The sequence below is a fragment of the Trichogramma pretiosum genome, unplaced genomic scaffold (assembly GCF_000599845.2).
Source record: "Trichogramma pretiosum strain Unisexual culture from Peru unplaced genomic scaffold, Tpre_2.0 scaffold42, whole genome shotgun sequence".
Taxonomy (NCBI): domain Eukaryota; kingdom Metazoa; phylum Arthropoda; class Insecta; order Hymenoptera; family Trichogrammatidae; genus Trichogramma; species Trichogramma pretiosum.
The window spans coordinates 970,617-994,184 of record NW_019641653.1 but is presented as its reverse complement, the minus strand read 5'-3'; the positions used below and the strand labels follow the sequence as shown (position 1 = coordinate 994,184).

Here is a 23,568-nt window from a genome sequence, read left to right as displayed (position 1 = left end):
ACTGGGGAATCAATGTAGAGGCTTGTTAGGATCATCATTTTTATTCATTAAGCAGTGTTCTTATAAAATATAATTCTTTACATTTTTTAATAGAGAATGTTTTGTTGAAATAATGATTTGAGATAGATTTTTAAGATTAATATTTAAATTATCTTAAAATCTTGTATTTCTGCATTTGTATTTTTAAAAAGTTTTAAAAAAACTTAATTGTAATAAGGATTAAATAAATAAAAAGTTAATTCATTCCATATACAGCCATGTATTTAGTAAAATTTTGATTATTTACAAGTTTATGTACTACATTGGAGAACTATTTACAATTTTTTACAGTTTGAATATTCTAATTGGTAAGTAAATTAATTTGATATTTCCACAAGCAACCCATTTTTTTGCTTTTTATAATTGAATACTTTTCCAGGTTTTCTATTAGTCCAATATTTAGTTTCTTCTTGTGATAATATTTGATCAGATTCAATTGCTACTTCTTTACATTTTTTCTTATTCGATTTTTCAGAGTAACTGCCCATAATTATTGGTTTTTTTAATCTTGGTAATTCTGTCTCTTCTTCAAATTCAGTTAAAATTATGCTTGATGAACTCAAAAGTTTAATTCCAATATCATCACTAGGCTTATTTTTTACTTCCAAGTCAACTTCCAAATCATCGCTTAATCTAATGCTTCTGTAAATTGGCAAATTAAATGAATAATTTTCAAGAAAATAATATTAAAATTGTATGTACTTGAATAATTTTATAACACTCACGAATCTAGACGTTGCATTAATTTTCTTGCAATAAAATCCTTGCAAGACTGAGATAATCCATTCGTTTCATAATTATCAGTATTTTTTGTATCAGCAATACCTAAAATAATACTTATTATAACATCTTTGTACATAATATCAAATACGTCTATAAAAAATTAAATTGTCAATTTACCTTCAGGGGTAATTTCTATTTTTTTTGTTTTATCTTCATAAAATTTTTTTATAAAAGAGTCATCTGTTGCTTCTCGTAGAGCATTTAAATTAACCTCGTCTTCTGAACTCGACGAATCATTATCGCAACGCTCCATTATTAAAAAATTTACTGAAACAACTCACAGTTAAAAATTGACTGTTTAGTATGATATGATGGCTTTTATATTTCTCTTCGATTTTACTATTTAAAAATTATAATATATAATATATAATATTCAAAGTCCATGGGGTGAAATTGATTGCATTCGGCAGTGTCAAGTCAACTACGCATCGTGCTACACAGCACACAGCGCACCCAACCTCATGTTTTGACTCGAGTTTCAACCGTTTACATGTATTCAGTTTTTGACCCTCAAACAGTGAACAGCAGAATGAATTGGTCACTGTATTTTATTTTTAAATTTACAGTCAGCTACTAAGTAAAAGTTGCAAATTCAAACCAAACAGTTAATAATTATTTTCTTGACATCAACATCTCCAATTTGGATCTGCAAAGTTATATCTTACTGATTTTTGAATATAATTCATGAATCTCGAACAATCTATTGCTGATTATCGGATTTTCAAAGTGGTTTTAAGTGCAGTGCAATTATTTACATATAATATATTTATGGACTCGAAGTTAAGGGTGCCATTTCAAAATCGCAATATATTTTGCATTTCCCTAAACATTCAGCAAGAAATAGAGATTGATGGAATATAAAAAAGTATCTGAAGAAAATTGTCTTTCAGCATTGGATTTAAAAACTCATTTTCAAGATCATTATCACAGAGTTTCTTGTATGTTGATGTAAAATGAAAAGAAAATTGGAGTAAAATCAATAGGGTGAATTAACGTGAATGAATGTCTTTTATACACACCAAAAGATTTATTTCAATTTTAACTATCTTGACTATTTGTGCTATATTATTTTAATTATTGACTAATTTAACTGTAAGGCAAACAGCATTGCTGAACATTTTTGAAAACTTATTGTTGAACAATATTAAGAAAATTTGAATAATTCATCAGTGTTCATAACATCACAGTCACACCAGTTGTCAAAATGGAAATTTGTAAAGTTAAAACTGAAATTTGTGAGCCTGAGTTTGTTGCAGTAAAAATGGAATATGACATGGACGGCTATAATGAAAATGAAACTGATTGTTTGAATAACGATAGCCTTCAAAGTGCAGATGAACATTTAAGAAATGAGATAAATGTAATTGATTCATTAGCAATTGATGAACCACAACAACAAGTTCATGGAAAAAGTTTGGTACAATGTGATCAATGTAACAAACTATTTGATAGAAAATATAACTTAAGGCGACATGTTACCCAGGTTCATGAAGCTAAAAAAGTAGATGTAAGAGTGATAACTGAGAATAACATGATTAATTTTATAATAATTAAAGAACCTCAACATAAAATTGATGAAAAAAGAGTAGTTCAGTGCGATCAGTGTAACAAACTATTTAAAAATAAATCTTGCTTAAGGCGTCATGTCAGAGAAGTTCATAAAAGTAAAAAATTAGTTAAAAGTATAATAACAGATAATGCGATTAATTCTACAATTATTAATGATACACTACGTATAGCTCCTAAAAGAACTGTGTTACAATGCAATCAATGTAACAAGTTATTTGATAGAAACTATAATTTAAGACGACATATTGCTATGGTTCATAAGAGTAATGAACAAGATGAAAGCATAATAACTAAGGAAGCAGATGGAAGTATAATTACTGAAGATAATGCAATGAATTCTATATCACTTAATGAATCACAAGATAATTTTGCCGAACAAAGTGTGTTACAATGTGATCAATGTAACAAACTGTTTAATAGATCCTATAATTTGAAGCGTCATATGCAGGTTCATGAAGCTAAAAAAGTGGATGAAAGTATAATAACTAAAGATAATGTAATCAAGTCTATAACAATTAATGAGACTCAAGATAAAGTTGATAAAGTAAGTGCATTACAATGCAATCAGTGTAACAAACTATTTAAAAGCAACAGCAGCTTAAGGAGACATGTCACAGAGGTTCATAAGAATAAAAAACAAAATGAAGGTATAACTGAGAAAGCAGATGAAAGTATCATAACTGAAGATAATGCAATTAATTCTATAAGAAGCATAGAAGAGCAAAACGAAGTGGATGAAAAAAGCTTGTTTGAGTGCAATCAATGTAACAAACTTTTTCAAAACAACTATAGATTAAAGCGACATGTCACCCGGGTTCATGAGAGAAAAAAAGTGGAATGTGAAGTTTGTCATGAGTTTTTTGCAAAAAAGTCAAATCTATTAGTTCATTATGATTCAGTTCATCCTGGTTTTATGACACACTCCTGCAATGAATGTTCAAAGACATTTGATAAGAGAAAAAACTTGTTGAGGCATATTAGAAGTGTTCATCGAAATACTGTTTTTGAATGTGCTATATGTCAAAAAACCTTTACAAATAAAACATACTTACGATTACACATTACTGGTACACATGAACAAGTTAAGGGTGTTGAGTGTGATACATGTAAAAAAACATTCAGACATAAGACTTACTTAAGAATCCATATTGATGCAGTTCATAAACGTCTCAGAAATTTTGAGTGTCCTATTTGTCATAAAGTTTATGGTTTTGAAGGTTACCTTAAAAAGCACATCAAAGGCATTCATGGAACTATAATTAAAAATCATGAGTGTGAAATATGTAAAAAAAAGTTTAGTCATAAAAGCAACTTAACGAAACATGTTGATAGATCTCATAAAAACATTCGTGCCTTTGAATGTGAAATTTGCCATGCGACTTTTAAACAAAAAGCTCACAAGCTTGTACATATTGATACTGTGCACGAGCAAAAGAAAAACTTTTTTTGCGAGTATTGTGGCAAAAATTTTGGACGAAAAGATAATATGCTTATGCACGTTAAAATTGTTCATTTGAAACTTAAAAAACATGAGTGTCAAATATGTAAAAAGACATTTAGAGATAGACATTATTTAACTAAGCACATGAACACAGTGCATAAAGACATTGTGAAAGACATAACTATTGATTTTAGAAATAATGAAAAAGAAAATACTGCTGATATTAGTTAAAATTATTATATTTTCTTTTTGAAAATATATTGAATAAGTTTTAATATAAATAAAACAGCAAAAATTATAATACAAATAGAATTTGAAAAATAATTTTCAAATTATTAAAAAAAAAAATGAAATTGTTTTTATAATGTCACAATGAATAACTATATTTTGCACTTGAATTGTACAATCAATGTATTTATAAAAATTTTTAAAATAAATTTTTTACAGTCATAAATCATTATTTTTGTTCACATGTCATTCTTCAATCACGTTATATTCAAATCTAAAAATTAATTGAATCACAACTAAAAATCTTTCATTTTTTATGTGTTCTATAACGGTTTGTATCAAAAGAGACTGATTAAATAATGAAATTCAATTCATTTAGATAAACTACTACCATGCTCAATTATTGTATTTATAATCTATGTATCATATTGTATTTATAATCTAAGTTGAAAATGTATTAACATTTTCACTGTACTTAAGGTTTCCATAATTTTACAAGACCATCTTCGCTGTAAGAGCACAATAAATTCTGATGTGGATGATGAGCTAGTCCAATCACATCTTTTTCGTGGATCTAAAAATAATAAATTGAATAAACATTTGTTTGTCATCGTGTTCTATAATCCTTAACCACATACTTACATTTAATGTTCTTTCCAATTTACCAGAAGTAGTTGAGAAACAGTACAATACAAAATCTTCACCAACACAATAAATATATTCTCCTTTGGGTGATACAACTGCACATACAAAATCACCTCCTTCTCGTTTACCACTTGAAAAAGACCTTACAATTTGGCCTTGCATATTCATGATAACAACTGTATTTGAACGATTGCAAACTACATAATGTTCTGGATTTTTTGGTAAAGTGTGTACACTGTTGACTGTAAGATCAGCTGCTCCCAAGGATTTAAAAGTACCAGTGCATTCTGTTGTTTTCAAACTCCATACTTTTACAGTACCATCAGATGAAGCACTAAAAGCAAAAATAGTTGTTCATTTTAATAAGATCAAATTAATTTTCATTAACTTTCAAAAACTTTCATTAATGTGAGTAAGCTCACCTGATGATATTATGAGAATCTGAAGAAAATATAACTTCATTTACATAAGAAGAATGTCCCCTGAACTCTTTTAAAGTTTTCCCAGATTTCAGACCATGAATTCTAATTGTTGCATCAAACGATGCTGATAATATTTGACTGTTATCTCTACTGAATTGTAAACATGTCACACCTTTCGAATGTGCTTTTTCAAATTTTCTAAGAACTTGTCCACTTTGAACTTTCCAAATTTTTATTTTTCCATCTTGAGCACCTCCTGCCAACATTTCACTATCTCGACTGAATGCCATGGCTAAAACAGCTTGCTCCATCATCATGAAATTATCTTGAGCTTGGTACTTTAAATCTTTCCTAATTTTACCAGTAGTAAAATTCCAAACCTCTATAAATCCATCTACTGATCCTGTGACTAAGTACTGACCATCAGGTGAAAATCTAGCACATTCAACATGGGACTTGGTACCAAACTTAATTTGTTTTGATAATTGTGTAGGGTATTTTTCATCTTCTTGTTCTCTAACAGCAGCTTTACCTCTGAACAAGTCAATTGTTGTACCAGGTGGCAAAAGTCCTTGATGCTGTTGCCATTTTAAAGCTTGACCCAATAATGCCAACAACCTACTGGATGGTACTACTGAAACTTCACCAGACAATGATGTAGCAATTTGAGCTCTTCTTTTTTCTTTGGTACTTCCATCTGGATAGGCTTCTCTTGGATCAAAGTAAGATCTTGCAAGAAGGTTTTCTGAAAAATTTATAAAATTGTTAATTTTATTTTATATTATTAAAAAATGATGGTTCAGATAATTACCTAAATGAATATATCTCTCTGGTTCTTGTTGTTTCATCATAACCATTGGCTCAGTTTGTCTCAACAAACTTCTTGCAGCTCCCAACTCTCGTAATTCAATTAGTTCTAAAACCACCTGAAATGTCATAAAATAGAAATGTTATTATAGCCAAGCTATACTTTACATTAACTTTCACAAAACATTTTTTTATTCATACCTGTTCGTATAAATCAATTAATTTCTTATCCGGTAATTTAAGCGATTGTATAGCTTTGAGTACAGTGTCCCAGTGCCCATTATTAATATCTGCTACAAAACCCTCAACACTATCTACAGTATTAAGTGAAACACCGGTTTCTTCCTGAAATATTATTGTTATTTTATATTAAAATGAATCTCAAGTTTGTTATTTTTTTTTATAGATAATTCATTACCTGAATGGTTTGTAGCGTTTTAACAAGATTAGATTCTTTTAAATATTGTTGGATTAACCTAATGACGCTGTGAATTAAAATATAAATGAATAATTGCAAATAAACAGAGAAAATTTTTCTTGACAAAAACCGTATCAATCAAATGAATACTCACTCAGCGGACTCAATTTCGATCGACATGATGAGTAAGTAAATTAATTGATATAAATGTTATGAATGTACTTTTATGACAGTTGAAAAACATTCACGAACTAAACTACATACAATACAAAACCACGCAGCAGCAGCAGCACTAGCACTGGTGCACATAGCGGACGGCTCTTTAACTTAGACGAAAGCATGTAGGTGGCGCGATACAAGACACAAACTGCGACTCCTAAAAAGCTGTCAAAAATGAATTTGACTCTTATTCTCATCTGCTTTGAAGTTACAACTTCGAGAGCCCTTATTCATTGCGGGTATATGCGTGAGGTGCAATGCAAATAAAATTAACTCCAATCAGACAATTTATAATCATTGCAGAGCAGTAAATACTCCATTACACTCAGAATTATAACGGATGAACTTGTTTTAAACTACTCGAACGAAACTTCAATTTTGAACGCTTATGAGGCGCTCCTAATAATTTTATTATTTTTCTGTTTAAAGAAAAATCAATTTACAAAAAAAGTATTTTAAAAGTCTAATTTTCAACCATTTTCCTGAAAAGGTTTACATAATTGTGATCGTGATAAAGGAAAAGAAGTAATCTTAAATACTCGAAAATACCATAAAAGTATTCTCATATTTTGTACAAGCCAATATTGAAAGTTTCATGGGATGGAAAGGGATGAAGATGAATTTGAAACTTCAATGATAAAACGCATCGGACAGGTCACAGGAGCTGTAATTTCGGACCAAATGATTGGTATAAATTATTTCTCTTGTGGTATGCCGAAGGCCGTCAATCGGCAATCGTGCCAAAAACTCCGATAGTGCCGCCGCGACTGCAGAACAGGCCGCGCTTTCCACGTGCGTACATGCAAAAACGGACGCTGTGGAGCCGCGTCGGAGGTCGAAGCATAATTTTCGTCAGTTACATTTCAGTGCGCATACAGTGGCTTGTTTGTGGACAAACTTGGCGGTCGTACTGTTTGTAAACCACTGCTCGAGTTTACAGAGCTTGGGAAGTAATTTTTATGAATGTTCATTGATAATATATTTTTGTGATATAAGTACAACTTGAAAAGAATGAATGACGATAGAGCAATGGAAGAAGGAGAGATTCGTAGAAGCCCGTGAGTACAATTTCTTCATACTGAAACATTTTTGTTAGCTTGATTATTTTATCCTGACAAAGCTAATATAAGCCTGTGAAAATGCTATCACTTAAACTAAATAAGTATATTTTTATGGAAGCTTATGAATTTATGTTAGCATTTAATGACTTGTAAATCATAAGGTTATGTTTAGCTGTAGAATGATAGTTAACTTCTGAACTTCTGACATATTTTGATAAAAAAACTGAATGTTTTTTCTATATTGAAAATTGTTAATGAGAGATTAAAGATCTCGTAAAAAAAGTTTTAAATCTATTTAACTTATGCATGCATGATAAACGATAAATCTTCACATAATCAAATGCATTATGAGTAATGTAATACTTAGAGTTATAAAAATGACAACTATAATTCAGGCAGTCAAGTGTCAAAAATCTTTTGTAATTTCCCAAACTTTATTGAAGTTTTAGGTATATCGTGCCTTTACTATTTTTTAATTATGTATTACAGTTACTCCGAGGAAGAAGGTGCAGATACTGCTGATTCATTGGACATAAAACCACCGCAAGCAGTAATTAGGCATCGGAAAGTTATTTCACACCGCCATGATAAACATTCTGATCGAAGTGCTGAACGCAGAGATGAAAAAGACAGAAAACGACACCGTGATTATAGAGATGAAAGCAGACATAAAGAAAAATACTCGAGTAGCAGCAGACATCACTCTGGCAGGCACTCTGATTTTTCAGAAACAATGGAACAACCAAGTAGAAGATCTGACTCTTCCAAAAGAGAACGAGAATCTTATCGCCATGAGAGAAAAGAACGCAGTACAGGAGACCGTGTTTTAGAAGACCTCAGAGAAAGGTAAATAAAATATGAATTTTATTTAATTCGATTAAAATCTATTTATGTAAGCTTTTTGAGTCTCATAATATTTGATTTATACTACTTAATGAATTTTCTGACTAATGCTTGTTATGGTAAAATCATATATATTAATACGTTTGATATTTTACTTATCCATTGAATTTTATTTTTTCATGTTTCATTTATAAAAAAAACAGTAATTTTGGTCATAGCGATAGTAGCACCAATCAGAGCAGAGTAACTAGCAGGTATTGAAATATTGATTTTTTTTTATGTATGAGCAAACTCTTGTTGTATACTTTTCTTTCAATCTAAAGTATCTTAACAACTTTTGACAATCAATCTATTAATATGTATGATTATTTACTTGAAATTTTCATTTTCTTCATGATAAAAATGTTCTTTATGTTAAACTATTTCTACCTTTTTTCTGTATCTTTGTGTCTATCGAGAATGAATAAAGTACTTCATGTAAAAATTAGAATGCAAAAATAATGGAAAAATTATTTTTTAGATTACTTGATAAACGAGAAAAACGAGAGAGACGAGATGAATACAAAATGGAAGTGTCTTCGTCTTCCCGCAGTCGTGATGAATTACGATTATCGTCCGGAAGCACCGATCGTCGAGAAATAGAAAGACGGGAATTGAAAATGATGGCAGCTATGGAAGAAGCTGTAGTTAGCACCCGTGACAGGCGTGAAGTTCGATTAATTGAAGAACGAAGTAGCCGCCATGTACGATTAACCGAACAGGATATAGTTTATCAGCAAGGCCTTGAAATGATGGACGAAGCAGAAAGATCTCCGGTACGAGAGAAAAGACAAAAGAGGTCCCACAAGCACGAGAGAGTTCGATCTCGAGATGAAGAAAAGAAGCATAAACATGGTATCAGGGAAAAACACTCCAAAGAACACCGTTATCAGCAAGTACCCGAAGCCTCTTTGTACGAAGATCTCGATCGCATGGAAGTGATGATAAGTGAGCAGCACATTGCAATGAAAGATCCAAAGGACATGAACGAACAAGAGCTGCGTCGCCACAGACTCATCGAAGCTGAACGAGAAATGGCTCGACGAAAAGAAAGTTCTCGGCTAGAACTCGAAGCTCGTCGGATGAAAAGAGGAGAAAAACGTAATCATGACGACGTTTCATCGTCTGTAGATCCATCAGTGGTAGAATTATCAGACGAAAGTTTGCACTCCCCTAATTCAAATGCGAGCAATCCAAAAAGTCATACTTCAGCTGCATCCGATCAAGAAAGTGGAAATAATTCTGATGATGATTCATCTGATTCAAGTTCTAGCTCAAGCATGGATGAAGACGATTCTGATGCATCTAAGCGCTCGAATGAAGACTCAAATTCAGATTATAACAATCCAAGTCCACTATCCCAAATTCAACTTGCCAAATCTGATGTTTCAAATAATGAATCACCTTTGGAACATGCAGATACAAATGGTGCAACTAAAGAATCTAAAAATGACACAGAAAAAAGCGAAATGGACTTGATGCTTGAACTACCGCCTTACTTGCCAGCTATTCAAGGATGTCGCAGCGTGGAAGAATACAAATGTTTAAATCGTATAGCAGAAGGTACTTATGGAGTTGTCTATAGAGCTGAGGACAGGCGAACTAAAGAGATAGTTGCATTGAAAAGATTGAAAATGGAGAAAGAAAAGGATGGCTTTCCAATCACAAGTTTACGCGAAATTAATACACTCCTCAAAGCTCAACACCCTAATATTGTCACTGTTCGAGAAATTGTTGTTGGCAGCAATATGGACAAAATATTCATCGTGATGGATTACGTCGAACACGATTTGAAATCTCTGATAGAAACCATGAAATCTAAAAATCAGGTATTCATTCCCGGAGAAGTCAAGTGCTTGATGCAACAGCTTTTGCAAGCTGTTGCACACATGCACGATAATTGGATTCTTCACAGAGATCTCAAAACATCAAACTTACTGTTAAGTCACAGAGGAATTTTAAAAGTTGGCGATTTTGGCCTCGCCAGAGAATACGGATCTCCTCTTAAACAATACACTTCTATTGTTGTGACGTTATGGTACAGAGCTCCGGAATTACTACTGGGTAGTAAAACTTACAGTACACCCATCGACGTTTGGTCGGTCGGGTGTATTTTTGCCGAATTGCTCAGAATGGAAGCTCTCTTCCCAGGAAAATCAGAGCTCGATCTTTTGAACAGAGTATTTAAAGAATTGGGAACACCGAACGATCGAATTTGGCCAGGCTATAGTAAATTACCGATGACGAAAAAAGTTTCTTTTTCTCAATATCCAGTTAACAACATTCGACAAAGATTCAATCTTTTAACGGATCTAGGTATTGATTTACTCAATAAGTTTTTGACATACGATCCAGAGCAACGAATTTCAGCAGAAGATGCTCTAAAACATGGTTACTTTGTCGAATCTCCTGTGGCGATTGACCCATCGATGTTCCCTACTTGGCCTGCCAAATCAGAATTTGGGGCGCGAACTGTCAATCAATCCCCTAAACCACCAAGTGGTGGAAAAGAATTTAAGCAAAAGGGAGATAAGGAAGACGAGGAGGACAATGTGTCTGGCTTCCACATGGGTGGGCGTGCGGCCAGTCGACAGGCTGTCGGAGGTGGATTTCACTTGAAATTTTGACGAAATTAATTATGAAATAGTTGAATTTCTATCATATAAATTGAATCTTTTGTATTATACACTTTGTTCACTGTATTATATGAATTTGAAAATTATTAGACATATAATATATAAGTCATAACAGAACTCGATCTGTTGTAGCTTACATGTCAAGTAAGGTAGCTTGAATATTTGTACATACATTTTTGTGAAAATAAAAATAACGTTTATAAAAAATTTATAATTTTTATTCGAGTTTTTTAATCTACATACTTACATATGTTGATTAAAGTTATTCTTTGAAAAAATTAATAAAATTGAGGAACTTCTCATTTTTGAAACCTAAATAATTATGAAAACGATTTTTTTTTCAAACGTCATTCGAAGATTTTATCTTTAATTGCAAAATTTAACAGTTTACTATTATTTTTGTTTCAAAATTTTAAAAGAATTTCCTATTTAATGTCATGTTTTTATATTGTTTTTATAACAATTATTACAATTACAGTAATAAATTAGAGTATACATTTGTTAAATTAAAAATAAAAATAACAGCGTCTTCACTGTACGACTATAACATATAAACTGATACTACGATTGGATTTTCACATGATAAAAACAATGTTTATTTTGTACGAATTGTTAATCGAGTAATCTATATGCTAGATTTCTTGTTTGATTTATAATACATATTTACAATTTAAGTACTAAAATTTCTCTTAAAATACATACGTATCGGAATACTTATGAGAATTATTACATCTAAAACGAACTAATTCTTATGAAATACAATTGTATCGATTTGGTTTCTAGTATGAACAGTTCTCTCGTATTGCAGCGACAATCATGAAACAGAAGAAACGTATCTTTCCAAAGCTTTCACGCATAATTTCCAAGTGGCCTAGGTGTACGTACGGTTTGGTCGAGTTTACTGTAAAATCGCATCGGAGCTTACCGATCCGCGGAATCGATCGCAACTCGTCCATCGAATCGCTTCGAGAAAAGCTCGATGGGGCTGGATGGACAATTTTTTTTTTATGCGCCTCGCGTTCACAATTTCTCGCCACTGAGATTGAGCACGTTGTAGTAGGAGTGATCGGGGAATCTGTCGAGCTCGATGTAGTCCGTCTCGTCGAGCAGCAGCTCTTCCGTACGTGCGACTAGTTCCGTGAACGAGGGCCTCTGCGAGGGATCCTTGTTCCAGCAGTAAAACATGATGTTGTAGAGCTCGCGCTTGCAGTGCTCCGGCCTCTCCAGCCGATAGCCCTCCCTCACTCGTTTCATCAGCTGCGTGAACAAAAAATGATATCACGTATCAAAGACCGAATTAAGAGTTAAATCGTTACACGATTCATTATCGTAGCAATAAAAACCTCTTGCGCGGCGAGTCCCGGATAGGGCGTCGAGCCGAGCGTCACGATCTCCCAGATGAGAACGCCGAAGCTCCAGATGTCGGACTTGACGGAGAATATGTTGTCCCAGAGGCTCTCGGGTGCCATCCATCGGATCGGCAGGCGACCCTCGGACTTTCTCTCGTAGATCTGATTGGCGGCGACGTCGCGCGCGAACCCGAAATCGGCCACCTTGCAGACGTGCTTCTCGTCGATGAGCACGTTGCGCGCCGCCAGGTCGCGATGTATGATGCCCTTCGAGGCCAGATACTCCATGCCCTTGGCCACCTGGTACACGAACATGGTGAGCTGGTGCGAGGTCAGGCCTCCTCCTCCACTGCCGCCGCTGTTGCGTTCCTCTCTGGAGGCGCGCAGAAAGCTCTGCAGCTTGCCGCCGCTCACGTACTCGAGGATGATGAAGAGGGGATCGCGCTCCGTGCAGCAGCCCAGCAGCCGCACCACGTTGGGATGGGGCTCGAGGCCCTTCATCACCTTGAGCTCCTGGGCGAGATCGAGGCGCTCGCGCTCCGTCGCGTTCTCCTTCAGGGTCTTGACCGCCACGCAGCGCAGCCCGTGGATGTTGCTGCCCTCGATGCCCTGGGCCTCGCAGCGCCACACCTGCCCGAAGCAGCCCTCGCCCAGGATGTGCAGTATCTGACAAAGCGCAACGACGACGCGTGAAAATGGCTCTTCGATGACCGCGATCGATCGCAATTAAATTCGAGTGTATATACGAACCTTTAGCCTGTGTCGCGGAAATTCCCACTTGTCGTTCTGCAACGTGGCCCGCGAGTCGAAGGTCTTGTTTGGAACCGTGTACACGTTGATCGAATTTTCGCTCTGCGGAAAACAAGGCACGATCGATAAATAAAAAAAATCAGTTACCGCTATGATTTAAGAAACGATCGAGACTCACGCTCAGCTCTTTGGTGGCTCGCAAGTGACGCTTGTAGAGCGCGACGCCGAGCAGCAGAACGACGCTGACGAGTATCACGGCGGACAGCAGCACGTAGGACATGGTCCTGGAGCCGGGCGCCTCGGTCGCCGCGGCCACCGTCTGATTGTTGGCCCCGAGTATCGTCGGCTTCGAGTCGGCGTCGATCGGCACCTGTTTGGCCAACGGTGGCTGCTCGCTGGCCTGCTCCGAGCTCTCCCTGCTGCTGCTGCTGCTGCTGCTCTGGGGACGAAGCTTTTGAGGCAGATACCGGTCGTGCTGCTGCTCGATGATACTCGTCTTGATCGTCTCCGGCTGCAGACGCGTCCTCATGGGCGGTTGGGCCATCATCTGGCCGACATTGGGCGAGGGCGGTATCGTCAGCGTGGGCAGTCGCAGCAGAGGCGGCCGAAATATGCCCCCGTTCGCCGGATGATTCGCAAACGGCGATCTGCGTCAACGAGTCGTATGATTCTTACTATTGCTATGTCAACTGATTTAAATTGTATTGAGTTGATAATAATAATAGCCTTACCTCGTATTTTGTCCCGCATTCGTTCCACGAGGGCCTTCGATATTGACAAAGACCTCGGATTTGGCCGTCAATTGTCCATCCGACACTGTGACGTAGAGCGAAATGTGCTGACCAGCCTGCAATATAATCGAAATTCAACACAACCGCGTCTCTTTAAAAATTAATATTTAACTCGATACGTACTCGTCCTTTGAGAGTCTGATTGAGGGTGATGATGCCGGTGGTGTTGTTGATGTCGAAGGGCAGCGGTTTATCGTTGTTGCGATTGTGCGGTTGCTCCAGCAGGCCCTGATAATTCATCTGGCTCGGCTCGAGGCCGTAGCTCAGCTCGTCCTGCTCGTTGTCCTCGGCGCGGACCCGCTCCACGATCTTGCCCACCGGGTCGTCCTCGGACAGCACCCAGTTGCGATTCAGGTACACCGTGGGCGGTGTGTTATCGTGACAGGCTGGAAATCGAAGCCATCGTTCGTTAAATTATTCCTCGATCGCATAAAAAGGAAAGAAAATAGAGGACAGGATATTTGCACCATTGACGAGGAGCAAAATTACGAGTTCTATACGGTATCGTGTACCAGCGTATCATTTCGTGCTCGATGTATAATTTATACCGACGATTTTCAATGGGAATTCGATGTAAATACCAGGCTCGTGTATATTATATAGTCGCTAGGCAGCTGCACTTTCACTCGGGACGCGTTTTCGCGCTCGCGCGGACGGACGGATATATGTGCGAGCGCGTCTCTATTCGTTCGGATATACGTGTAGCGGCCCGACTGGCCGATGCATTCGAGAGTTCGAAATCGCTCCGCGTGGTCACAATTTCATTAGAAGGTATGGGAGCATCAGGGTGAAAACGAAATTTTTCAAGCAAGATATTCTCAGTGATTTTTTCTAAAATTCTTTTCAACTAATAAAATTGAATCATATAATTTTCAATCCCTACGATTATCGCAGTGCAACTCGTGGTACGATAAAATTAAAAAAATGAACCAAATTCATGGATGTGAAAGCTTTTTATATCTCAGCATAATATGTTCTATTTAAAATTCTTCACTAGAATCATTGTACTTCATAAATATAATCGAGAAACTTTTCACCGATACGTATACTTATTATACACGATAGACTCGAAGTGCAGCTGTTGAGATTCGCACGCCACATAAATAATATTAATATTTCTTCGAGCATTATTTATTGATAATATCCTTGAAGCTATATTAATAATGACATCGCGACAAATAAGATCGAGATTCAGCGGAAAAATAGATCAATTAGTCGACTGCGACCGATTCACTCGTATTCATCAGCAGGAGCAGCACCGAATCGCTATTAATAATCACAACAACAACGATAAAGTAAGATCTCGGTGGCAATTTTTTTCTCTCAAATTCTGCCGACATTCATCGCGCGCCGAGCAATAATAGAAATTCCGTATCGCATAATTCGAGATACGACACGAGCAACGACGTATAGTACAGAAGCCGATCGGGTATTACAAAACTGCAGGTATGACTGCGGCTTTATCGGAAGCGATCGAGAGATCCCGAGTCTCATTGGCGATCGATGTAATACGTATAACGCGAATTATCGGCGTTGCGATACGATGATAGATGCTGCCGCGTGTATATAACAGGAAGAAAGGCTTATACGCCGATTAATCGGCCTTGATTTATGCACATATTATAATATTTACGCGGGCGCCTCTTCCTGTTTTTAACATACCGATCTTTCTCTCTCTCTCTCTCTCTCTCTCTCTCTCTCTGCATGGCAGCGTGAGTTTTATATATACCTATCGCATACAACTTGCAACTGGCATTATCAGCCAAGTAGGCTGTGACGAGTCGAGAACGGTCTGCGGCGCGGCGCGAGTACGCGTTCCTTGATATATCTCTCTCGGCGTATAGTGCAGCTCTCGCCGCGCGGAGAGTGCAGCAGGCTATTAACCTCGCGCCTCTCGCGATTTTGTCGGCGGCGGCGGCGGCAATCGTTTCTCCTCGCGCGCGAGCGAGAAAAAGTCGCTCGTTATTATGTCGCTGCGTATATGTGTATATAATAAGCGCGGCCTTGCTCGAGGCCCCCCCAAGGGTTCGTCTCTCGTATAATTATAAATCACTCGATCGATCGACGTTTCATTACGCTTATGAACACAATAAACATACAGAAGCCGAGCTGCCGTTTACTCGACTCACGGGCTTATGGAGTTCGCACACGGTATATATATATTCGCGAGGCAGCAAACTCTTCTGGCCAGAGCCCCTCGCGCGCCTCGGAGAAAGTAGGCCAATGAAAGTGCGACTGTATATAATGTATATATAGCTATATGTGTAGAGCATAGCGCGGACATCGCGCGCAGGCAGTCTTTTCAGCATCCGCTCGTGTATAATGTTATTATATAGCCTACGACGACGACGGCGGCGGCAAAGAGTTTGGACATGGCCGTGTGCGCTCGAGCTTTCTTTCTCTTGCTCGATTTTGGTTTCGCGCGCGACGCGCTGGGCAATCGAGCGTATGTGCAGTGTGTGCACTTGTGATAATTAGTTCCCTCTTTCTTTTGATGAGAAACTTTTTTATTTTTATTTTTTCATTTTTTCATTTAGTTGTTTCTCGTTGCGCCTTTCATTCGTGGACCACATCGGGCGGTTCGATTGCATTTAATAACAACTACGGGCTTTAACGGCTACGTACGTTTTTTTTTTTCAATTGCTTTTTCAATAGGCGTGAACTTTTTTGCCGAAGACGACACCGACGATTTAGCTCTCTGAATATATTTCCTGCGTATCGCGCGCGCTTACGTTTACCAGCGCACACCTTGTCGCGATGTATTTGACTTTTATACACGGGTGAATAGCGAAAAATTTATCCGATGTAAGGAGTCGAGCTATTGGCTTCACGTATACGCCTCGTAGCAAACGCAAGAGAAAGTAGACGACCTTTGGAAATTCCCACTTGAAAATTCACTCGAATGCGTGCTGTATGGCAAATAAAAAACAATTATTCCTATTAATGTCGAAAGCGAATGCATATATGATCGGTAATAATCTGTTCTACAAAATTATGTTTGATGCTAGTTAAACGATTTGGTATTTATTTTCTCTGTTAACAATCATTGTCGTTTTGTCTATTACAAAAAATAAGCCTTATATTGTTACAAAAGATTCGTAAAATTGTTTCATTTGTATCATAGAAAAGATTTAATCTATATTAGAAAAGACACTTTTTAAATAACTAATCAATATTTAGCTACTAGATTGACACCTGCCATTTATTTCATATTAAGAACGAATATAAATAGGATTTCAAAACTAGCATTTAAAAAACACGAGTCCATAATCAACGCAAATACTGTACAACGAAAACAGTAAATGAAATTCGTGCAAAAGTGTGATCGATAGAAAAAACTATTTTCATTATTTGTCAGCCACGATCTATAATTACCTCCGAAGAGTAAAATAACATTGAAATTATCAGAGTAAAAAGAAGGGCTTAACATATCGGTCCTTTTTTATAATTGCTGAGAAAGAAAGAAAGTTTAAAGCCAGCGAAGCCGATCAATGAGGTTTCACACTCGTTGCGTTTTATACAACACGCTTACATGTAGGTGTATATATATCGGAGGGGGCGATGACTCTCGCAGCGCGAGTCGCTGCCACGGAACCCGGAGTCTCGCACGCTCGCGAAAAAAAAGAGCCTTTAAAAAAGAGTCGCACGATCCGTGAGCGAGGAACGATGGGCCGATTGTCTCGCGGCGCTCGCGGGTATACACAACATGACGTCACCCGCACAAACACATACATATACACAGGCAGAGCGAGTGTCGAAAGTGAGAGTCGTATTTACACTCGCGTGGAGCCGAAATATAAATTCGCAGCCGGGCAAAAGGGGAAGAATTCGCCCGTGTGTGCACACATCGAATACGTCAAATATATCGGGAGAAAGGGAGAGCCGCTGCCGCTCTTACCGATCATCGGGACGATTTCCAATTCGTGGTTCCGCACCCGAGTATATATAAAAGTATCGTATGTGCATTTGTATGTGTGCGCGAGCGCGAAAAGACACAGGGAATGATAGAAAACGAAAGAGAGAGAGAAAAAAAATCAAAAGGAGAGTTACGGAGTTATCTCCGTTTCACAAGAAGAGCTCGCAAAAGAACTTTCACTTTGCGCGGCGCGCGTGCTCGGGACAGTAATATGTATATATACAGTCTCGGTGTACACCCAACAGCATCGATTCTCGGTACTCCGTATCTATCCTGTGAAGTGGATTTCGTCGATGCACTGCACGTTTCGAGCTCGCGGCTTTTCGTTTCTTGGCCTATACCAATTAAAAAAAATTATTAGCAAAATATCGTATCAACGTTTTTTACGATTTCAAAATTTTCATCTGTGGTCGAGCATTCATATTTGTGCATATGTTACACCGTTATTTTTACATCCCCCACGCAAATTCCTTTCCTCCTTTTTTTTTGGTCAAATTTCGCCGACCCTTTCATCCACATCCGCATGCGTGCGTGCGGGGGAATACACGCTCGAGCGAGCTCGTGAATTTTTTTCTCTCTCGACGTGAAAAAAAGTACCACACAATAATGACCCGTGCGGTGTATATGCATTGCGTTTATAATATAAGCCATTTCACTTTTGTTGTCTCGACTTATAACGTGTTACAAGAGCAGCTCAACAAACTCGCGGAGATGACGCACGTAGAATATAACATTGCGAAAAACTTTTACTCCTGTACACGAAATGTATGTATATATAACGCGCATCGACGAAAAAAAAAGGTATTACTATGACGCACGTGCGCGCACATTATATACGGTCGGAAAGATCATTGGCATCTTATGCAACCCGGCGACGACGATGAGGGACTCGGGGATTTGAGAAGGAACAAAAAAATCATGTACTCCCGAGTCGTAGCTCGGACAACCTTAACTCGGGACGAATGTTTGTCATCTTTTGCGGCTGTGGTATAATGATGGCGCGTCACTTATTTCCTTGTGTGCCAACAATTGTCTTTCTTGGAAATGTTATACGTTTGCTAATAGTTTTTTGTATGTATAATTTGGACATACATCTTTGGATCTGTATTTCCCTACATAAAGTTATCTGTTTTCAAATTAAAATATATCGATCCCGGTATGTTATTACCTAATTCACTTAATGTCCGCATTAATTTCTTTCCGACAGCGAGGGGGGGAAAAAAGTTTTTGAACGTATTGTTTGAGATGATTTTTGTAAAGTAGAAAACAAAAGAGAAAGTTTCGACGGGCTCTATACTTTTGCCATTTAAAGACGACGGTGATTGCGGACACGAAAAATGTTTATTATATTTTTACGCACACATTGATCGGAAGAGAGAGAATTATTAGTAAGCTCTTCTTGAATTAATTCGAGAGATAGAGATCTTTATAAGAGTTGAAACTTTCGCTTTTGACGAATTATGCAATAATGTGTAAAATTAATGCGCGAAACGAGTATTTGTGATTTGTGTTTTATTGGCGGAAAAATTCACGCGCTGGATCGCAATTGAGTTTTATAAGCGTCGCACCGTGTTATCACCGAATGTAATCAACGATAAACCTTTTAAATTATTCCAAATAACAGAGAGCTTTGCCATTTGCCCATAAGATACGCGAATGTAAGCGCATACATTCCACTCGGTCGAGTTACCGATTGCCCGCGTAGTACCACCGATCGGTCGTGTCTCTATGCTCCAAAAGAAAAAGAGCTCGGGTATTATATGTGTGTCTGTGCTCTCGTCTAGCACAGATAGATTATATACATTACGGCTATATAAGTAAAGCGCACCTGTTGCCGAGGGCATTTTTCCGTTATGCGACGCAGACGATTGAACTCGACTCCGACACGGCCTTTTTTTTGTGTCCGCGCGTGTCGAGCGGCATTGCCACTACTTATACCATTGCCATACGATGTAATTCTTATTCGTCGGTTTTAAATTACGATAACGCCCGATACGCGTTAAAATAAATGAAAAATTGACCAAACGTGTCGTGGAAGTTGGGGGGTAGTGAATTTTTGAATTCCGATCAAGGTAATCGTATCGAGTTCGTGTACAAACGTGCGGCTTCGCCACCATGTATATAGTACACGCGGCTTGTCGAGTACGCGCCGTCTGCTGACACGCTTTTCTTCGAGTTTATAATAACCAGGCGCGGAGAGTTGTTTTTCTCCTAGTCCCCGTGGAGCTGCGACCTCACCGCGAGCAACGCACAAACCATTTCGAAGATCGGCACGGCAACGCGTAGGCCATTTCGCGCGTTAAAAATTTTAATTTGTAAAATGCCTCAGTTTACTTTGAGTTTAGGGAAAAATATGTCGTTCGTTTACCAGTCATCGAGGGGTTTACGATCATCGAAAAAGACGATCGTGACCGATTGGCAGCGCGACAGCGAGACGGTCTCGAAATTTGACAAATTTTTAATACGACGGTGCCGGATGTCGTGCAGAATTTTATGAGATTTAATTTTCGGAGCACGCGCGAGCAATGCAACAGAGTCCTTGCATCATAATCGCGTTGGAAGAATGTCGTCACTGTATGCTTATACTCGCAATGTCTCGAAAAAGTTCACGGGATCACGACTGGGCGCGCGAACGGCCGACCTATATAATATATCCAACACGTGCTTGCTATACCCGATGAATAAAGTTATGTTTCAGCAGAGATTCTATTCTTTCTATTCAAGCTGACGATTTCTCGCTTGAAATGGCGCGTATTCTTCTTCTTTTCTTACGGTCTCATTAAAAAAAAAAATCAATGCTGCGCGTCGTATAACGCGGCAAAAAATTTCTTGCCGATTTCGTCGATAATAATCGTATGCAGCTTGCCCGCGTGCATGTATAATGTAAAACTTTCACGCGCGCATAAACAGATCCTTAGCGGCTGTAACGCGTGTACGCAGCTGCCCGAGCTCGCCAATTGGACCGAGGCGATAAACACCATTATAGCGTGTGCGACTATATATGGGGCAAATTTCCTGAAGTGTCCTAGCGCTCTGCCGCACGTCATTTTTTGGCCGAATCACTCAATTTCTAACTCGCTGTAAAAGTATCAAAACGCCCCTCAAAAAAATAACTAACTAATGATTTTGATAGGAAATTTCCTCAGCTTTCTGATGGTGAGGTCCGATTTTCCGGAATTTTCCATTTTCACCTCGGAAAATGCAAGTAAACATTCAAACTCGAATATCTCGAAAAACGCCACTTTTTTTGCGTTTTTTATTGTTTCAATCGAAAGATGAGGTCTTTTTACATCGGATATGGTAGTTTTCAGAGTGTATTTTTGATGAAAACTAAGGAAAATACGGGAGGTTTTAGTTAGCGCTCGGCCGCTCGACGCGATTTCCAGCCTTGCGCGGCTCGCTGTAACTTGTAACTCGCTCTTATGACATTGTGATTTGGCTGGAAAAATTATTAAACATATGGTTTCGATAGGAAATTTTCTCAGCTTTCTTATGGTGTATTTGGATTTTCCGATAATTTTCATTTTCACTAGAAAAAATGGACTTGAATGTCTATTTTCTACTTTTTCTAATGAAAATGAAAATTATCGGAAAATCCAAATACACCATAAGAAAGCTGAGAAAATTTCCTATCGAAACCATATGTTTAATAATTTTTCCAGCCAAATCACAATGTCATAAGAGCGAGTTACAAGTTACAGCGAGCCGCGCAAGGCTGGAAATCGCGTCGAGCGGCCGAGCGCTAACTAAAACCTCCCGTATTTTCCTTAGTTTTCATCAAAAATACACTCTGAAAACTACCATGTCCGATGTAAAAAGACCTCATCTTTCGATTGAAACAATAAAAAACGCAAAAAAAGTGGCGTTTTTCGAGATATTCGAGTTTGAATGTTTACTTGCATTTTCCGAGGTGAAAATGGAAAATTCCGGAAAATCGGACCTCACCATCAGAAAGCTGAGGAAATTTCCTATCAAAATCATTAGTTAGTAATTTTTTTGAGGGGCGTTTTGATACTTTTACAGCGAGTTAGAAATTGAGTGATTCGTCCAAAAAATGCCGTGCGGCAGAGCGCTAGGACACTTCAGGAAATTTGCCCCATATACGCGAGCGCGTGTAAATGCCCGCACGATGATACATTAAGAAAAACGATCGTGAAACGAGGGAAAAACAACGCGCGATCTGACTCACCCGCTCGTTGCAGCGAGAACGTCGCGATTATCAGTAAGACGGCGACGATCCTCGTCGCGGTGCCGATCGAGCGTCGCTTCGACGGGCCCGGCGACATTGGCGGCTCGTCCATAATGTAGCCCGTGCTGAGCTGCGATCGTCGTCGTCTCGTCGTCATCGTCGGCTTGGCTTGCCGATCTCGCCGCTCGATTGATAGCTAACATCTGCCGCTAACCGTGGCTAAATCGATCTTTGCTCCGTTTTTTGGGCCGCACGCACGTGTACACTCGCATGCGCACTCACACACGCACTCGCACACGACACACGGAGAATTGCTTGCCACTGGGGTACGATGCGGATGAGCTCTACGATATCATAATATCGTCGTATATCAATAGCGATCGGTCTAGACCGCCGAAGAATCGTCCTTTGGACTTGGGCTCCTTCGTAGCAACCCTCGAGACGTTTATCGAGATTTTTCCGCACTAATATAGTATTAGACGATCGACAGGTCTCGCGGCACGATCCCAGCACATTCACGTACACAGGCGCATTTGGCACATGCACTTTCACGTTGCGTATTACGGTTTATGCACGAAAACCTCGAACGTATATACCTCGGGTCGGGTATATGCAAAGCACTCGGCCACTCGACGATAAACAGCGCGCGCACTTTCGGGTATTTGCGTAACTTTTGCGAACGAGCCCAGCGAGGGTTTTTTCTCTTTCTTCAAAAGGAAACTATTATAACGTGCACTAGCTGCGCTGCATCGGGAACAGCAACGCGCGCGATTTTCTCTTCTCCGCTGGCGAGTATACTCGCCCCACTCTTAAAATTACGACGAGGGGCCCACTGGCAGAGTGCAGCGAGAGAGCCTCGGCACGATGCACTACTACTATACTATAAACGCCGATCTCTCTCTCTTTCTTTCTCTTCAGCTGATGTCGTACACGACACTCTCTGTACGTAGCCTGGGCCAGAGAGCGTAATTGCTCAATCCGCCGATCTTGGAATATTTCGATCGTTTACGCTTACTTGGCGCACTTTGATATCGATTCGGAGCTCGATCGATATATTGTCAGCTGTCCGCAGCCGCGAGCCAAGGCAGATCTCAACGCGAGTCCGCGCGACGATACACGAATGCCGCGTTGCATTTATACCGCGCGATGCCGTGTTTATACGCGTATATGTATACCGATCAGCTCCGTGCGAAGAGTCGATGCTCACTGCTGCTCCGCGGGCATGGGCCCGGGCAACGAAGCGCAGCTTTCTCGCACACGGTTAGAGCAGCTGCTATATAGCGAGTGTGTATAAGTGAGTAAGTGGCGGCGACTGGCCCTCCTCGCCGCGCGACGGCCCCCCCACTGTCCGAGCTCGCTCCTCTTCTCCGCGAACGACATTATATACCTATATACTCGATTTCTTTCTGCTGCTGCTGTTCAT

General features: G+C 38.7%; 5 protein-coding genes across 6 annotated transcripts; 2 read left to right on the top strand and 3 right to left on the bottom strand.

Annotated features, from left to right (window-relative positions):
* Positions 1–262: 262 nt before the first annotated feature.
* LOC106651805 lies at positions 263–1,261 on the bottom strand. Its single transcript, XM_014370472.2, has 3 exons — positions 940–1,261; positions 765–864; positions 263–681 (listed from the first exon to the last, which is right to left on the bottom strand). Exons 1-3 carry the CDS (start codon positions 1,073–1,075, stop codon positions 357–359), a joined length of 561 nt encoding a protein of 186 aa, XP_014225958.1. The 5' UTR covers positions 1,076–1,261; the 3' UTR covers positions 263–356.
* A 57-nt stretch (positions 1,262–1,318) lies between these two features.
* On the top strand, positions 1,319–4,075 carry LOC106651806 (zinc finger protein 2 homolog). The gene has a single exon (XM_023460072.1). It carries the CDS (start codon positions 2,027–2,029, stop codon positions 4,061–4,063), a length of 2,037 nt encoding a protein of 678 aa, XP_023315840.1. The 5' UTR covers positions 1,319–2,026; the 3' UTR covers positions 4,064–4,075.
* A 142-nt stretch (positions 4,076–4,217) lies between these two features.
* On the bottom strand, positions 4,218–6,652 carry LOC106651845 (WD40 repeat-containing protein SMU1). Its single transcript, XM_014370526.2, has 7 exons — positions 6,507–6,652; positions 6,353–6,419; positions 6,136–6,279; positions 5,939–6,053; positions 5,128–5,872; positions 4,703–5,039; positions 4,218–4,634 (listed from the first exon to the last, which is right to left on the bottom strand). Exons 1-7 carry the CDS (start codon positions 6,530–6,532, stop codon positions 4,536–4,538), a joined length of 1,533 nt encoding a protein of 510 aa, XP_014226012.1. The 5' UTR covers positions 6,533–6,652; the 3' UTR covers positions 4,218–4,535.
* Positions 6,653–7,400: 748 nt separating this feature from the next.
* On the top strand, positions 7,401–11,357 carry LOC106651848 (cyclin-dependent kinase 11B-like). 2 transcript variants are annotated; one of them, XM_014370533.2, is made up of 4 exons: positions 7,401–7,629; positions 8,122–8,478; positions 8,679–8,729; positions 8,996–11,357. In XM_014370533.2, exons 1-4 carry the CDS (start codon positions 7,583–7,585, stop codon positions 11,139–11,141), a joined length of 2,601 nt encoding a protein of 866 aa, XP_014226019.2. In that variant the 5' UTR covers positions 7,401–7,582; the 3' UTR covers positions 11,142–11,357. The 2 variants fall into 2 exon arrangements, with proteins under 2 accessions (XP_014226019.2, XP_014226020.2); XM_014370534.2 differs by lacking the exon at positions 8,679–8,729.
* A 595-nt stretch (positions 11,358–11,952) lies between these two features.
* On the bottom strand, positions 11,953–22,302 carry LOC106651808 (tyrosine kinase receptor Cad96Ca). Its single transcript, XM_014370474.2, has 7 exons — positions 22,146–22,302; positions 14,164–14,426; positions 13,981–14,096; positions 13,428–13,896; positions 13,250–13,351; positions 12,494–13,165; positions 11,953–12,407 (listed from the first exon to the last, which is right to left on the bottom strand). Exons 1-7 carry the CDS (start codon positions 22,300–22,302, stop codon positions 12,171–12,173), a joined length of 2,016 nt encoding a protein of 671 aa, XP_014225960.1. The 3' UTR covers positions 11,953–12,170.
* Between the last annotated feature and the right edge of the window lie 1,266 nt (positions 22,303–23,568).

Coding starts and splice junctions, on each gene's coding strand:
- LOC106651805 (XM_014370472.2), bottom strand. CDS start 1,075: ATGGAGCGTTGCGATAATGATTCGTCGAGTTCAGAAGACGAGGTTAAT. Junction 865..939: donor AATAGAAATTACCCCTGAAG/GTAAATTGACAA, acceptor GTATTATTTTAG/GTATTGCTGATACAAAAAAT. Junction 682..764: donor TTAATGCAACGTCTAGATTC/GTGAGTGTTATA, acceptor GCCAATTTACAG/AAGCATTAGATTAAGCGATG.
- LOC106651806 (XM_023460072.1), top strand. CDS start 2,027: ATGGAAATTTGTAAAGTTAAAACTGAAATTTGTGAGCCTGAGTTTGTT.
- LOC106651845 (XM_014370526.2), bottom strand. CDS start 6,532: ATGTCGATCGAAATTGAGTCCGCTGA. Junction 6,054..6,135: donor TAATTGATTTATACGAACAG/GTATGAATAAAA, acceptor ATGACATTTCAG/GTGGTTTTAGAACTAATTGA. Junction 5,873..5,938: donor AGAGAGATATATTCATTTAG/GTAATTATCTGA, acceptor TAAATTTTTCAG/AAAACCTTCTTGCAAGATCT.
- LOC106651848 (XM_014370533.2), top strand. CDS start 7,583: ATGAATGACGATAGAGCAATGGAAGAAGGAGAGATTCGTAGAAGCCC. Junction 7,630..8,121: donor GGAGAGATTCGTAGAAGCCC/GTGAGTACAATT, acceptor TATGTATTACAG/TTACTCCGAGGAAGAAGGTG. Junction 8,479..8,678: donor TTAGAAGACCTCAGAGAAAG/GTAAATAAAATA, acceptor TAAAAAAAACAG/TAATTTTGGTCATAGCGATA.
- LOC106651808 (XM_014370474.2), bottom strand. CDS start 22,302: ATGACGACGAGACGACGACGATCGCAGCTCAGCACGGGCTACATTATG. Junction 14,097..14,163: donor ATCAGACTCTCAAAGGACGA/GTACGTATCGAG, acceptor ATTATATTGCAG/GCTGGTCAGCACATTTCGCT. Junction 13,897..13,980: donor AATGCGGGACAAAATACGAG/GTAAGGCTATTA, acceptor TCGTTGACGCAG/ATCGCCGTTTGCGAATCATC.